Source organism: Bicyclus anynana, chromosome 17 (assembly GCF_947172395.1).
Source record: "Bicyclus anynana chromosome 17, ilBicAnyn1.1, whole genome shotgun sequence".
Taxonomy (NCBI): domain Eukaryota; kingdom Metazoa; phylum Arthropoda; class Insecta; order Lepidoptera; family Nymphalidae; genus Bicyclus; species Bicyclus anynana.
The window spans coordinates 10604901-10620916 of record NC_069099.1 but is presented as its reverse complement, the minus strand read 5'-3'; the positions used below and the strand labels follow the sequence as shown (position 1 = coordinate 10620916).

Below are 16016 nucleotides of genomic sequence, written 5' to 3'. Positions count from 1 at the left end.
CTGGCCAAGTGGCGCATCAATTCTCTTTTTACGATCGCTAACTAGAAAAATGTATGGGAATGACAGATCTTGATCACGTGACTGTCAATAGCAAATGTCATTCCGTATATTCCGTACGTAGCGATCGTAGAAAGAGAATCAACATGCCACTTGGCTAGGGGGGCAGGCCATCTACCTGAGAAATCGCCTGTGACCTTCAGATACAGCGATAGTTATTGGCGGCAATGCTTGTAATATTTCCGCTGACGAAGTCTGTCATAATGGCTATGTATGCCACTGTCATGGAATGGGCATGACATGACAGTGGCAAGTAACAAAAACGAATTGCCTAACATTATATAGCACGAGTGCTACAATCGCCAATTTTGTGCAGTGGCATACAATGCTTTTTCTACGACCATGATAAAAAAAAATTAAATTTACGAAACTTGGTATTAAATTGACATTAGGCATGGCCTGAATTTTTTAAGTGCAAAATTTAAAATCATTGTAATGTAATGAACATTACTAAACGACCTGTAGAAATAAATAGCCTTAGCTTTGGGGTTTTATATTGAGTAGATTACGAAAAGGAGGGAGAAAAAAAAGCTTTTAATACAAAAGGGTAGGGTACTTCGTTTCACACTGTCCTAGTCTAACTTGGTAAAATGGTGCACCTATTTCTAGTGTGTTATCTATTTTTATCTGATTAAATATCAACATGGACCCCAAACCATAGCGTACAGCTGCACTCACATTATTCCATAGCGATCGTAAACTTGGTGGTGTACACATGTACACATCAGTCATAAAGGTTTACCTTTTAGCTTCTATAATCTCATTGGTGCCTTTACCAACCACTCTTTCTGGCATTTTTTTTTATTCTTTACAAGTTAACCCTTGATTACAATCTCACCTGATGGTAAGTGATGTTAGACGTAGTACCACCAACTTGTTGTTGGTGGTACGTCTTTGTCAGTAGGGTGGTAACTAGCTACGGCCTAAGTCTCCCACCAGCCGGACCTGGACCAATTAAGAAAACCTCAATCGGCCCAGCTGGGGATCGAACCCAGGACCTCCGTCTTGTAAATCCATCGCGCACACCACTGCGCCACGGAGGCCGTCAAAAAATTTCTATTCTGCTTTAATGTTTGATACTACAAAAGTACTGGAAAGTTTTTCTAAGTCAGTACATTATCATTTTAAATATTTGGAGAGAATAATGTAGGTACGTGCCTAATCATGAAAATAAAAAAACATATCTTTACTATAATAAGTTAAATTATCTAGGAATAGCCGCAAAAAAATCTTGTCTCGTTGCAAAGTATGTCCCCGTTTAGCTGTTATAATTGGAGTTTTGTAGGAGGCTCATTGAAAACACAATTAATAAGTACTTAAATGTCATATTTTCTTTTGTCAGATAATTATGCTGCCGAGGTAATTATTATAATTGCTTCTAGCGGCATATTTAATTTACCCCTTTAAGAAGAGGCTTTGTCGCGGCTATAATGTGAGTAACATTTAATTTTAATGTTGTAAGGGAAAATTCCTAAATTAAAATTGAAAAAAAAGTTGTGTTATACAGAAAGTATGTGGCAAAAAATTTAATTTTTTGACAAGTGTGTCTTATTTTTGACGGAGGTTTAAAATTATTTGCTTGCTTCTTTGTAGTTTGTTAATCTTAGTTACATTAATCATGAAATGGAGAAGTAGGGACCTAATACAATCTATACTAATATATAAAGCTGAAACGCGAAACTACTGGTCTCAGAAACTACTGGTCCGATTTGAAAAATTCACACGCCACGCGAGTGAAACCACGCGGCGTCAGCTAGTTTTAAATACACACCAATATCAATAATAATACTGTTAATTTAATACTGTTAATATATAGTAAATCAATAATAACAATTAGCATTCATTTTATGCGTTGAAGGCCTAGTAATACCATTTTGTAAATACCAAAAATATTATCCAAGATCCAAGGAATTCTGTCTGTAAAAATAGAATAGTTAACGAATGAAAACATCAGAAAAACGCCCAACCAAGGTACTTTCTATTATTCTAATTAAGATCATAATTAAGCTTGTCCTCGCGACGTGGCTAAAAGTAAACAGAATTTCCAGCAAACATTGGAATCAGAACACTGTGGGTGTGAAATAAGTTGAGAATATCCGACATTGTAGAAATCACTCCCAATAATTTAGGGATTGGGTGGAATTCTGTCCGCAATTATTATATTTTCATTTGGTAACCCCTCTGGGTAACTTCGACGGGCTTGGTCATTTGGTTAAATTGGGCTAATTATTAGTTATAGTTAGTTATTCTACAAACAAGTTTACACTATCATTACTACGCCGAATAGTCAACACAGTAGCGACACACCGTGCAATAATATAAAACTTAGTGTCATACAGTAAACAACTTACAAAGTCTAGGTAATAAAAAGTGTAGGTAAATGTAATTACCATGTGTTAAAAATTGAATCGTTATTACTGAAAAAAGGGCAAGTGTGTTGTTGAAACCCTTTTTAGTTTATTCCTGTTATGTTCATGTTTGCTTAATTGAAAAGTTTAGCTTGTGTATGGTTTTTACCTCTTGTTCATATAAACATTTTTTGTATAACCTCGTAATTAAACGAAATAAAAAACAAACCTGTTCTATTTGTTTGTGTTTCAAATTAAACGGTGCAACATAAACATTACATCTAACAAATTTAAACGTTTGCTAACTACATTTTACTTGTCATAGTGCATTTGTTTAAATGTTTTTCCTTTGATGTAGTGCAAACGTTTTTGCTTAAAACAATTAAATGTAAAATTTTAAATGTTTAAGTTCATTGTTTTAGAAGCACTTCCCCTTAATAGAATCGTACAATAATGTTTTATATACCCCCACGATGTTGATGACAAATAAGTGTCATTCTTAAATGACGCGTCAAAGACTTCCCCTGGTTTCTGATACTCCAGCAAAAATGAGTGTTTTAAGCGATTTGCGTACAAAATGGTCTTTCCTAAAACCATACCTTCCGTATGGGGTCATAGAGCCATGGGACGATTTAAATCCTCGTCTATACCACGCTGTGCATATTTACTGGCTGAAGTTTTACGGGATGTGGTACTTTGACTTCGCACCGACCAGCTTTTCTTTTTGGCTGCATTTGTTATATTCGACGGTGGTGTTGTGGCTTGTTTGCTTCTTGCCTTGCATTGGAGAAGTTTCTTACTTAGTAAGACGAAGCGAAAATATTGCTGATATCGCAGAGGGGTAAATTAAAGACAATACTTTTTATTTACACAACTAGTGCCCGCGACTATGTCGTTGGAATATAGTTTTTCACAAATCCCGCGGGAACGATTTTTCCGGGATAAAAAGTAGCATACGTGTTAATCCAGAGTAATGTCTATTTGCATTCCAATTTTCAGCCAAATCGCTCAGTAGTAGCGGCGTTAAACAGTAAAAAACACCAATACAAACACGTTTATAATATTAGTAGGATTATAATAAATATGCATTTATCTACTAACCTTTGCCCTATTTGTAATAAAAAGTGCAATTATTATTACTCGTATCTAGCAAATATAAACGTTGAATGCAATAGAACTGAATATGTGAAAAGTTCAAATGTGATATTTAAATACTCTTTCCAGGCTGTACTTATTTCTGAGTGAAATGTACACGTATTTTAAACTCGCTGTATTCTGGCTGAATAAGGGCAAAATTTTAAACCTTCTTGAATTTCTACATTGCGACGAATTCAAACCTGAGGAGAAAGAGCACCGAGTGATTTTGAGAAAAAGTATTAAAACGGCGCGCTTCGTAATGACGTACTATTCTGCTATGTGTGTCGGCGCAGTCTCGGGTAAACAGGAATTTTGTTTTGGACCAAAAGCCTGCATCGGTCAGACATACCTCATTTTATGAAGATTGAAAAATGATCACCCTGTGCTGCCAACTTCTACCTAACGTAAGTACTCATACGAGTATGTACGTATTGGACTGTGGTGGCTTTGGAAGGTTTCAAAAGTTCACACCTTCAATCCTGCAAGTACAATACGTATTTTTTCGGCATAAAATCTCAGATGTACTATGTGACCCTCGAATGCCCCATAGACTCAAGGGTAATTTACAAAACGGTTGTAAAACCTCTCGTGCTAAATGAAACACAATGTTGGGCGATTGAAGAGATGTATAATGGAAGAATGCTTGCGAACGAAATACTTATGTTGGATGGTGGACAATAATGGATAAAATAAGGTATGAGTAGGCTGCTTGGAAGTATTTCCCAAGGTTATATTCTTTAAGAAAAAATAATTAAAAAGTCTAAGGAAAATGACATATGAAATAATGTTATAAAAAGAATAGTTTTGGAATAAAAATTATTTCGTTTGTTAATAGATCATAATTATAGTTGGGTCCCTTATAATCCTTATATTATGACCTAACCAAACTTATTTTTTGATTCTTCTTCTTGATAAATATCATGAAGTAGCTTACTAGTGAAGTGAGGACTACCCGTTGCAATATATCGTAGATATTGACAGTCTTACCATTACAATTAAGTATTTTAAAATGCAAAGATAGATAAAGGTGTGTGTTACATAGTTGGAATTATTTGAAATTACTTTGTATGAAAAAAAAAATAATAAAAAAAATTAGTTATGCAGTTCGCCTCCAATAAGTCCACAGAGCGGAACTGCATAACTAATTTTTTCAACACCTTGAAGTTATGGAAAATACTCCCGAGCGACTTTTAGAAGAGGAAGTATGAAAGTGGAATATCACAGAAAAGTTAAGAAGTAAAAGATTGGTTTGATATGGACATGTAATGCGGATGGAAGAGATTGACTATTTTTCCGACCCCATTATAATGGGATAAAGGAGCTGAAGGACTACCTAACTCAACTTGGTGACCATGAGGATTCCCTTTCTGTGTAGAGAAAAAAACAAAAGGAGATGATGACATTCCTCGGTATAATATAAAAAATCGGGTCCCCAATGACGTCACTTGGCTTGGTGGCAGCCCTTCGAAAAACACTATATTTTTTTGCAAGAGTTTAAGGATCTCTAGCAAAGGATTGCCACAATTCTAAAGGTCTGGCGATTAGGAACATAAGGGACCTCATGATATCCCATAAAAAATATCCAAGAATTATGTTTGATATAATAATAATTGAGGATCTTGAAATCTGCTGTCGTTCAAAACCACCACAGTGCAAACTCCATAACTAGCTACAGTACTTACCCAAACTTTCATAAAATGAGGTAAGTCTGACTACTGCAGGCTTTTGTTCTATTTTTCATCTAGTGAAAATGTATATATAAATATATCTCTATTTTGAATTTTACCTTATACATGGATGAATACCTAAGTTCTGAAATGCTTGAAATAAAACGCTTTTAGTTCAGACTGTAACACTTTTTCTAATCCTAATACTCTCTGTTATGCTATTTTATTTATTATTTTTTTTTTATAAATATTTTTATAGTTGCAATAATTTTGCCGCTCACCGAAAATTTCGTCATACTACCTACAAATGTGGAATACCCTTATTTTGATGTTAACAAATCGTCGGTCTATGCCATTATCTACTTGCATCAAGTAAGTTCTGAATATACAAAAAATATAATTAATTAATTATATTCTAATATTACAAAAATATTTTAATTAATCAGATTTTTTTATATTTAAAAAATAATTTACCTATAAATGAAAATAATATCAATCCAATAAACTAATTAACAAAATCATGAATTATTAATGTTGTATTGTAATAATCATTACTCTGTATAGTGTATATGTAAAAAAAAAAACTTTTTTTTATTAATATCATTTAGGTATATAAGAGTTTTGTATTTCAGATATATTACAAGCCAGCGACCTGTATTATAGATGGAGTAATGGACACAATACTTGCTGCATTCATCGCTGCCGCTAGTAATATCACAACTTAATAATCATCATCATCATCATCATCATCATCATCATCATCATCATCATCATCATCATCATCATCATCATCATCATCATCATCATCATCATCATCATCATTATAAGCCGATGAACGTTCACTGCTGGACATAGGTCTCTTGCATGGACTTTCAAACAAAACGGTCTCAAGCCGCCAGCATCCAGTGGCTCCCTGCAACGCGCTTGATGTGTTCGGTCCACCTAATGCGGAGTCGCCATTCCAATACTCAATAATAAACCAAACTATATAATTCAAGGGGATGCCCGCGACTTCGTCCACCCTAGACCTCTCTAATCCAGCGATATTGCAAAATCCGTTCTTAGAGGATACCTACTAACTAAAAACTACCTCCCTGCCAAATTTCAGCTTAGTACATCAAGCGGTTTACGAGGTTTCGTGATAAATGACCTTTCGCATTTATATATTAATATTTTAGCTGGACACTATTCTATATTGTGTGAAAAATAGTAATAAGTCGGCCATAGCAACCAAGCAATCTACGAACCAATATCAAGACAAATATATTTTAAATTGAATTCTAAGCACATTCAGCAGTAGATACGTATTTTATTTTTTATTTATTTATATAAAGCACGCCAACAATACATATATATAAAACTTTTAAAAAACAGAATAGGTCACCTGAAAAAAATCTTTTAAACTCTAGGCGTACATAACATTTATACAATTACATGTCAATACTTATAAAATTATAGGTCTAATTTTCTTTATTATTGTTTCCTTTTGCTGATTTAAATAACCTGTAATCTGAATATTAATTAAGAAAGATAAATTGACTTGAAATTAATAATTATCCTAAGAAAACCGACGTATCCAAGCAAAGCAACGCCCACAATAAATATCCTCTTCTGCGTTTATCTATACTAATATTATAAAGCTGAAGAGTTTGTTTGTTTGTTTAATTGAACGCGCTAACCTCAGGAACTACTGGTCGGATTTGAAAAATTCGTGCAGTTTTAGATAGCCCATTTATCGAGAAAGACTACAGGCTATATATTATCTCCATATTCCTACGGGAACGGGAACCACGCGGGTGAAACCGCGCGGCGTCAGCTAGTCCAATGTATATCATTAATGACGTTTATAAATATTTTCACATTTTAACGGAACATTTAACTTTCAGTTGGTCAAATAGAAATTCTAGCATACAATCTAAGAAACTTTAAAGTTTTAGCAGAAAGGAAATTCAAAAGAAATGAGGTAAAGAATATCCAACGTCCTTATGTCAAACAGGATGTAAAGTGCAATCAATATCATTACATGCATTTGGTATTGAAGAGAAATATCATTCACTACAATGCTATCATACAGTAAGTGAAATAAAATTCTATTTCCATTATAAATAACAAGTTTCTAAGAATGAAATTTCTTTCTAGTCACTACTTTTTCTATGGAAAATTTCAATTGTGTTTACAGTCGCGTTTTGTAATAAATATATTTGTATATATTACTTTTATTGAGAAACGTGAATATGAAGGAAGTCTTACTCGTAACATAATACATTTATCGTCACTTTTCATCCTCGGAATAATATATGTTGTATTTTATTCTTACCTCGTCATCAACCCATATTCGGCTCACTGCTGAGCTCGAGTCTCCTCTCAGAATGAGAGGGGTTAGGCCAGTAGTCCACCACGCTGGCCCAATGCGAATTGGCAGACTTCACACACGCAGAGAATTAAGATAATTCTCTGGTATGCAGGTTTCCTCACGATGTTTTCCTTCACCGATTGAGACACGTGATATTTAATTTCTTAAAATGCACACAACTGAAAAATTGGAGGTGCATGCCCCGGAACGGATTCGAACCCACACCCTCCGGAATCGGAGACAGAAGTCATATCCACTGGGCTATCACTGCGCTGTTATTCTTACCTAAACATGAGAAATTAAGTACTTAGTTACCAATTACGTAGCTTCATGGTGTCGGGGGTGAAAATGATCTTTTTTTTATTGCACTTGACTACAATCTCACCTGATGGTAAGTGATAATGCAATCTAAGATGGAATCGAGCTAACTTGTTTGGAGGACGATGAAATCCACACCCCTTGCGGTTTATACACGACGTCGTACCGGAACCCTAAATCGCTTGGCGGTACGTGGGTAGGATGGTAGCCACGGCCAAAGCCACTCCCACTAGCCAGACCTGGACCAATTAAGAAAACCTCAATCGGTCCAGCCGGGATCGAACCCAGGACCTCCGTCTTGTAATTCCACTGTGCATACCACTGCGCCACGGAGGAAAAATGTCTCGATGTTAAGTGACAATCTGTGATGTTATTGTATCTTTTTTTTAATTTAATGACAAGTTTTCCGTTGACGACTATCTCACCAAATTTCGGGTGACGATGCAGTTTCTACTAATACGGAAGCTTACTAGGAAAAGATACAAGTTATACCCACGCAACATCGTTCTGGAACGCTAAATCGCTCGGCACATCTTTCTTAACACCATTCTAGACCTAGGCCCTGAATTCTAAGCTGACCCGAGCCGGGAATCACACTAAGGATCTCTACGTTGAGAATACCAGCACTACGCTAGAGAAGTCGTAAACACTTGTTTTAAATTCTAGATACGTGTCTATGATGGAGAGTGCGTTTAGTTTAGCCTCAGCCCTACAATTCATGCTAAGCGTTATGGTTCTCTGTTTAGTGGGAATACAATTTCTATCCGTAAGTTGCATTAATTTATAATATAGCCATACTTTTTTTTACAATTAAATAATAAACTTATACTTTGAATTAGTATTGATACTACAGCTATTTGCAGCTCCATTTTACAATTAATTCACTGCAAGTCTATTTCTGAAATAATAAATTCAAGTTATTTACCAGTTGTATGGCCCTAAGTAGAACTGGTTATGATTTTTAAGTGAATTAATTGTCTTAACTAATTATTATCTGACTAGCTGACGCCGCGCGGTTTCACCCGCGTGGTGCCCATTCCCGTAGGAATACGGAGATAATATATAGCCTTTAACCTTCCTCGATAAATGGGCTATCTAACACTGAAAAAATTTTTCAAATCGGAGCAGTACTTCCTGAGATTAGCGCGTTCAATCAAACAAACAAACTCTTCAGCTTTATACTATTAGTACAGATATTCACACTTTTGTTTAAAATGTATAAGGGACTTGATTTAAATATCTACCTTCTTGTGTTTATTTACATTTATTTTGATGATTGTTATTTTATGTCTATAACACAATATTTGAGGTTCTAAAGTTATCGGCAACAATAACCCTTAAAAGTAAAACAGCGATAATGTTAATGAAATTAAAATGACTTTAATTCACATGGGTTTTTAAGAGTGAAAACCTGTTATAATTGCTTGTTTGGTATGTTAATTCGTAAATAGGTTCATAGGTTACATACAGGAAACTATAGATCATTTTCTTCCAGATTGAAAATCCCAGTAGTCACCCTATGCAAATCGTATGGATGGCCATTTATTTGACGTGTATGCTGATAGAGGTATTCATATTGTGCTGGTTCGGCAACGAACTTATATTGAAGGTAATCAATCTCTCCCATACATCCTGGTACAATTTATTTTGTGCCCCAGCCTGGCTGACAGGCTCTATGTTACATACCGTACTAGTAAAATATATCGTATGGTTTGAAACCTAAAGTAAGATGATAAACTTTTCAACAAAACTTTTAAGGTACACATGCTCTAAAATAGCAAGCTAAAACGTGCTATTAAGTATGCGCCATACGAGCATGCTTATCATCAGTTTACATTTGCTAGCAATAAGCATGCGATTTTCAAGTATGCTCTTGAATAAGCATGCCCAAAGTAATTACACATGCTTATTGGTATCTATCGCTCTCTGTCTATTATCGTGTTAGACTGTTAGCGAGAGATGAAGGTGAAGAGAATACGGAATAGCAATGCTGATCGACTATCATACTCAAAAAGCAAACCTGTTCAGACGCGCGAAAAGCACGCCTCCTTCCACCCGCGCAGCAAGTATACTCATAAATCGCATACTCATAAATCGCACGACTGTTGATTCTTGAGCAAGCTCGAAATAAGCATGCTCATTATTAGCAATGTTGCGATACACATGCTAATAAGTAGCAACTGCTCAATAGTAGCATTCTTTAGTGCTTGAAATAAGCATGTGTAACAGTAGTTTTAAGATTTACTATTCGTGCATGTCAAGTTTGTTGTTTCTATTTATTTAATTATTGTTTATGACTAAATTACACAAAACTTAATCACATCCTCACCGAAAAAAATCACCTATTGACAGCAACATATAACATAATATGTAAAATTGACATATTATATATAATCTAACATTCTTCTCCGTTAAACACTCAAGTTCTCATGAAAAAGTATTTGTTTCATTAACAGTACCTACAAGTAATAATTGATGGACCAATCAAATGATGATGATAAATGCCCCGATGGTCAGTCGAAACAATCATCTATGAACAGGGCAACTCTTCACAGGGCATATGAAGAAACACACAGTACAAAACTCTATACTGTGCAGGGGCGATGGTTCCTAACAACCCGATTCCTATCGGGTTACCTTTTAAAAATCCACGAGTTTTACGTACTAAAATATTTTAACGTGCTCAGCCAAAAACAAATTCAGATATATAAACCATAAGAACGGGTTACCTACGAGAAAATTTCAGTCTTCGCTAATTATATTGTGTTTGTGTTCTTACTGTGCCTGTAAAAACACAAACACAAGCATGCCATTTAGATCGGAAAACTGCAATGATTCTTGGGGGTTGAATTAAGCATGATGGTAGTACTTCCTCGGGCGAACTCATTCATAAAAATATTGGATAGAAGCAGGCGTTACTGTGCGGAAGTTCATCATGAATATATAATTATTTATTTATTTTGCTATTATCTAGAGATGTTGACTCTACAACGTGCAATTGCAACTTGACTTTCCTGACGCTCCGGTTTCGGGGTGAAACGTACGTAGAGAGTATTTTGTCGGACCTGGGTGACGTTGTCGCATGGGATAGTCGGCTTTTCTTGGATGATAGCAAAATGAATAAATTATTAAATATTCATTTACTAAAAGTTCTACTTCTACTGAAATATTTATTTATTAATCCAAATGACTTATACTGCAGAGCCTCGAGCTACGGCAGGCTGCGTTCGACGGACCGTGGCTTGAAACTGACCCGAAGACGACGATGTTCATCGTAATACTGTTGGAACGTTGCAAACGACCCCTGAGGGTCACTGCGGGGAAAATATTTACGTTATCCCTGAACACGTATACTTATGTTGGTAACAAATACTAATAATATAATAAAAATACCTATTTCATCAACTAATAAGACCTTACAATAATGTTGATTTTTAACACGCTTAAATTAGCTTCACTAGTATGTAAGAAAATCTTGGAATCTTAATTTGACCCACTTCCCGGTCTTCGATTAGGATGAAATTTTGCACACGCTCTGAATTCTGATGACAATACATGACTAGCTAAGAAACGTCATTACAAATCCAATATGGCGGCCTCCCTAAAATGGTGGAATAGCTGTTTGATATCCACCCCCATGATATGAATATCAAATGAAAGCGATTGCTGTCAGGAATACGAAAAAAATAGTCACGTGACTTAAATCCAATATGGCGGACAGGCTAATTTTTATTGCGTACTAAAAAAATGTTTTTTTAGTTTTTTAAAGTATTATATTATTATTATTTCTCCGTTATCGTGATTTATCGTGAGAATTATGTTTATTACAAATCCCACGGGAATCATTAATTTTTCCGGGAAAAACATAGCTTAGGTACCTACTGCTCTAAGGTCAAATTTATATACCAAACAACATCCAAATCGGTTTAGTGGCTTAGCCGTGAAAAGGTAACAAACCGACATTCAGACTTACTTTCGCATTTATAGATTAATAAACTAGCGAACGCTCGTGCCTTCGTCCGCTCTTACGCCTCCTTAAACCGGCCCTATTGTAAAATCCGTTCTTAGAGGACATATACTTACTATAAACTATGAATTTCGCATTTATACCTATAGATTAATATTATTAATATAAAAAAAGAATACAAAATAGGTACATAAAACCTCGCCTTTTTAGAAGGTTATAAATAATGTAAAATAATCCATGACACATATTGTTTTACTCGTAGCATAGTAAAGCTGATAAACCATAAAAATTCAGACTACTTTTAAAAAAAATAAAATATTCATGTTTAATAGTAAATTTTGTTTCAGCTCATAAACTGGTCGTACAAAGCATTTGCAGTGATGAGAAATACGAAAAAATAATGGAATGGATTATTGATATCGAAATAACTTGTTATTTTGTAACTTTTAGGGTTAACGATATTATAAATTATAAATATTTATCTATTAATTTAAGATTTTCTTCATCTAGTGTAAAATAAAGAGCTCGGATTCCTTTTCTTCTATGTTTATTTTTTTCTTTTTTATTCTTTACAAGTTAGCCCTTGACTACAATCTCACTTGATGGTAAGTGATGATGCAATCTAAGATGGAAGCGGGCCAACTTGTTAGGAGGAGGATGAAAATCCACACTCCTTTCGGTTTCTACACGAAACCGTATCGGAACGCTAAATCGCTTGGCGGTACTTCTTTGTCGGTAGGGTGGTAACTAGCCTCGGCAAAAGCCTCCCACTAGCCAGACCTGAAAAAATCAAGAAAACCTCAATCTGCCCAGTCGGGGATTGAACCCAGGACCTCCGTCTTGTAAGTCCACTGCGAATACCACTGCGCCACGGAGACCGTCGTTTATTCTATAAGTTTTAAATATGTTTAGTAAGTGTACGTGTTAATAACTATAATTTAAAGAAAACCTGACTATAAAATTATACTTTATTGTACTTATTGTATTTCTGTATACAATTGACCGGTCTTGACAGAATTGTCGTTGTCGGATCGCTGATATGGTCTTCTCAAGAGCCTCAATAGCTCATCGGTAAGAGCGGTTGGACTCATCACCGAGGGGTGGTGGTTCGGTCCCCGCCCCGTTGGTCTATTGTCGTACCCACTCCTAGCACGGGGAGGGGAATGGGAATATTGGTCATATTATAAAAAAAATATGGCAAAAACTCTTTAAAAAAAAAAAATAGCGAACGAAAGATAAAACACAACGACTGTCTAATACACAGACACACTCCATTTCGCCTTTTGGTCAATGCAAAACTTGTAAAATCTCAGTAGGGCAAAGTCTTGGCAGATATTTTAGCAACTTAAAAGGATGAAGCAACATTTTAAAAAATCATCTTAGAATTAAAATTCTTTCATACATTTAAAATCCAGATTTCCGTGTACATTCCTACTATTTTAGTACCATAATTTTACGTAACTGCTAAAAAATCCCTCGAGAACTGACCCATTTTATTTAACTTCGTGAAAATTCTTACTAAGTCATTAGTTAAGCTTTTATAAGAAAGCACAATGGATAATTTAATTTGTGTAATGAAAACGATCATTCAAATTATTAGGAGACATCTTTCTTCGCCTATTAAAGAAGAAATTATCCTGACTTTTTTGAGATGTCGCCATTTATAAATTAAGATCTCAATTTTAATATCTTTTGCTTTGATTGAGTTATTAAAATAGTCTGTATTATTACAAAATAGTAGTTGTGCTTGTACAAGGATACAATTGAAAATAGGACATTTCTTTACCATAAAAGTTTTTGTCGCGAAAAGGTAAGTTACTCTTATCTTGGAAATTTCTTAACGGCTTTTCAAGGGGTATTTTCAAATTGATTTTATTAAGACTTGCGGTTATCAAAAAAAAGAGACGAATATCTAAGCATTTCATGGATTTACGGTGCGAGTGCTGGGTCCATCGTGTGGTAGAGAGAAAAGCTCCAAGCAGATGCCCGGACTTGTAACCGATGGGTGTAGGGTTAATGACGTCATTGACAGACTAACACTCCCATTTTCCGTTCGTACTGTTCGCTCTACCTAGACAAATGTGGTAAGATCCTACTAGAGCAGCATTAGATACCCGTTCTAATATAGAACTTGCTGCAGTTCTAGAGAGGCCAAGGTCTTTAAGCAAGTTATAGAGAGATTTTGCTAGTAATCGCCGAAGTTTTGTGTATATTGTAGTTGTACGCTGGTATGCGATGCAGATAATTCTTCTGTAATACATACAGAAGAATTATATACACGTCTATGAAGAAGATAAAAAATCTCTAAAACTATTATATTTTTTACTTCTCACCTAGCTCCTAAAAGGGTCGACCGTCCTTAAAGATGGTGGTGGTTGATTATATTATAACAATGTGTATATTTGAGTGAGATTTTATTATTTTCTTAAATAAACGTATTTGCTAAAGTTAGAATAGTAAAAATTTGTTATGTTCGTTATAGGTACTTAATAATTATGATTATTAATAAGCTAATAACTTCCATACCACTTTTAAAATTATCTACGTTGCTCAACACTGCAGGTTGCGGTACACGGCGCATTTAAATACCTCTTGGCACATATTATTCGCCGTAATAGCTCAGCATCCCAGATAGGATATGAGCTCTGCCTCCGATTCCGGAGGGTGTGGGTTCGAATCCAGTCCGGGGCATGAACCTCCAACTTTTCAGCAGTGTGCATTTTAAGAAATTAAATATCACGTTTCTCAATCGGTGAAGGAAAACATCGTGAGGAAACCTGCATACCAGAGAATTATCTTTATTACCTTTATTATCTCGTGTGTGAAGTCTGCCAATCCGCCTTACCCCTCTCATTCTGAGAGGAGACTCAAGCTCAGCAGTGAGCCGAATATGGGTTGATGACGACGACGACGACATATTACTTACAGGAAGCCATCGAACTCGCAAATAGTTGACCTAAAATAACTCACTTGTCATTATTCTTTTTTACTAGTCGTTCGTTCGCTTCTGCGCCGATCCCAAGAATGCGGGTGCTATATATCAACGGGTCCCGCTTTTAATCTCGCAAGCCCTATTTATTCACATTTATTTCGAAGGTATTTTCTTACTGGAATTTCCCCGCGGAACAGGGAGCATTTTCTGTGTTTAACAGATTTGTGTCTTCTGTCGCTGTCCCTTGCGAAAGGGTTGTTTTTGTGAAATACTTTTGAGGCCATTAATAACAATTTGTTTATCTAAAAAACTTTATTGATTGTAATGTATACGAGTAGTATGTTGTTTGTTTACCATTTTTGTGTAAAATAATTTGGTTATTAACGCTTTATTTATTAACGCACTAGCTGATGCCGCGCGGTTTCACCCGCGTGGTTCCCGTTCCCGTAGGAATACGGGGATAATATATAGCCTATAGCCTTCCTCGATAAATGGGCTATATAACACTGAAAGAATTTATTTTTCAAATCGGACCAGTAATTCCTGAGATTTCGCGCGTTCAATCAAATAAACAAACAAACAAACAAACAAACTCTTCAGCTTTATAATATTAGTATAGATTTCGATATTATTAATCCATAAAGTAAACAAGGGTTATAATTACTAACTACTGCACGAAAACTGATACGATGTCTTGAACTTTGTTTAGGAATATAAACCTAATTTGACATAATTGGATTTTGATGTATTTTTTGGAAGGCCACGATTTTCCGAAGTACGATGACGATCAATCATTACACGTACGTATCTTTACTTGTTGTGCATGTACGTAGATTTTAAAAATGTTTTCTGAGGAAAATGACTACTTTCTTTGGTTTAAAATTGATATTTAATAATCCTATCATGCAAACGTTGTTTAATTTACTATTATAGCGTATAAAAATTTATCTTTTAAGCTTTGTGGTATTTTCAATGTAAAAAAGTAAAATCAGGGTCCTACTGAGTTTTTTTTTTTTTTTTAAAAAAAGAACATTTGCCATATTTTTTTATAATATGACCAATATTCCTATTCCCCTCCAACTAGTCGACAAAGACTGTGCTAGGAGTGGGTACGACAATAGACCAACGGGGCGGGGATCGAACCACCACCCCTCGGTGAGTCCAACCGCTCTTACCGTTGAGCTATTGAGGCTTGGAACACTGATGAAATTACAACATCAAAGTACAACGTAGCAAA

At 35.3% G+C, this 16016-nt stretch overlaps 1 protein-coding gene across 1 annotated transcript; it reads left to right on the top strand.

Moving 5' to 3' along the window:
- The first annotated feature begins 2953 nt into the window (after positions 1–2953).
- Positions 2954–12248, top strand: LOC112048332 (odorant receptor 46a-like). The gene is made up of 9 exons (XM_052886662.1): positions 2954–3246; positions 3630–3841; positions 5469–5581; positions 5842–5917; positions 7096–7282; positions 8547–8646; positions 9376–9489; positions 11083–11238; positions 12195–12248. The coding sequence occupies exons 1-9, from the start codon at positions 2954–2956 to the stop codon at positions 12246–12248; spliced, it is 1305 nt and encodes a 434-aa protein (XP_052742622.1).
- Positions 12249–16016: the final 3768 nt, after the last annotated feature.

Coding starts and splice junctions, on each gene's coding strand:
- LOC112048332 (XM_052886662.1), top strand. CDS start 2,954: ATGAGTGTTTTAAGCGATTTGCGTACAAAATGGTCTTTCCTAAAACCA. Junction 8,647..9,375: donor TGGGAATACAATTTCTATCC/GTAAGTTGCATT, acceptor ATTTTCTTCCAG/ATTGAAAATCCCAGTAGTCA. Junction 11,239..12,194: donor CCCTGAACACGTATACTTAT/GTTGGTAACAAA, acceptor ATTTTGTTTCAG/CTCATAAACTGGTCGTACAA.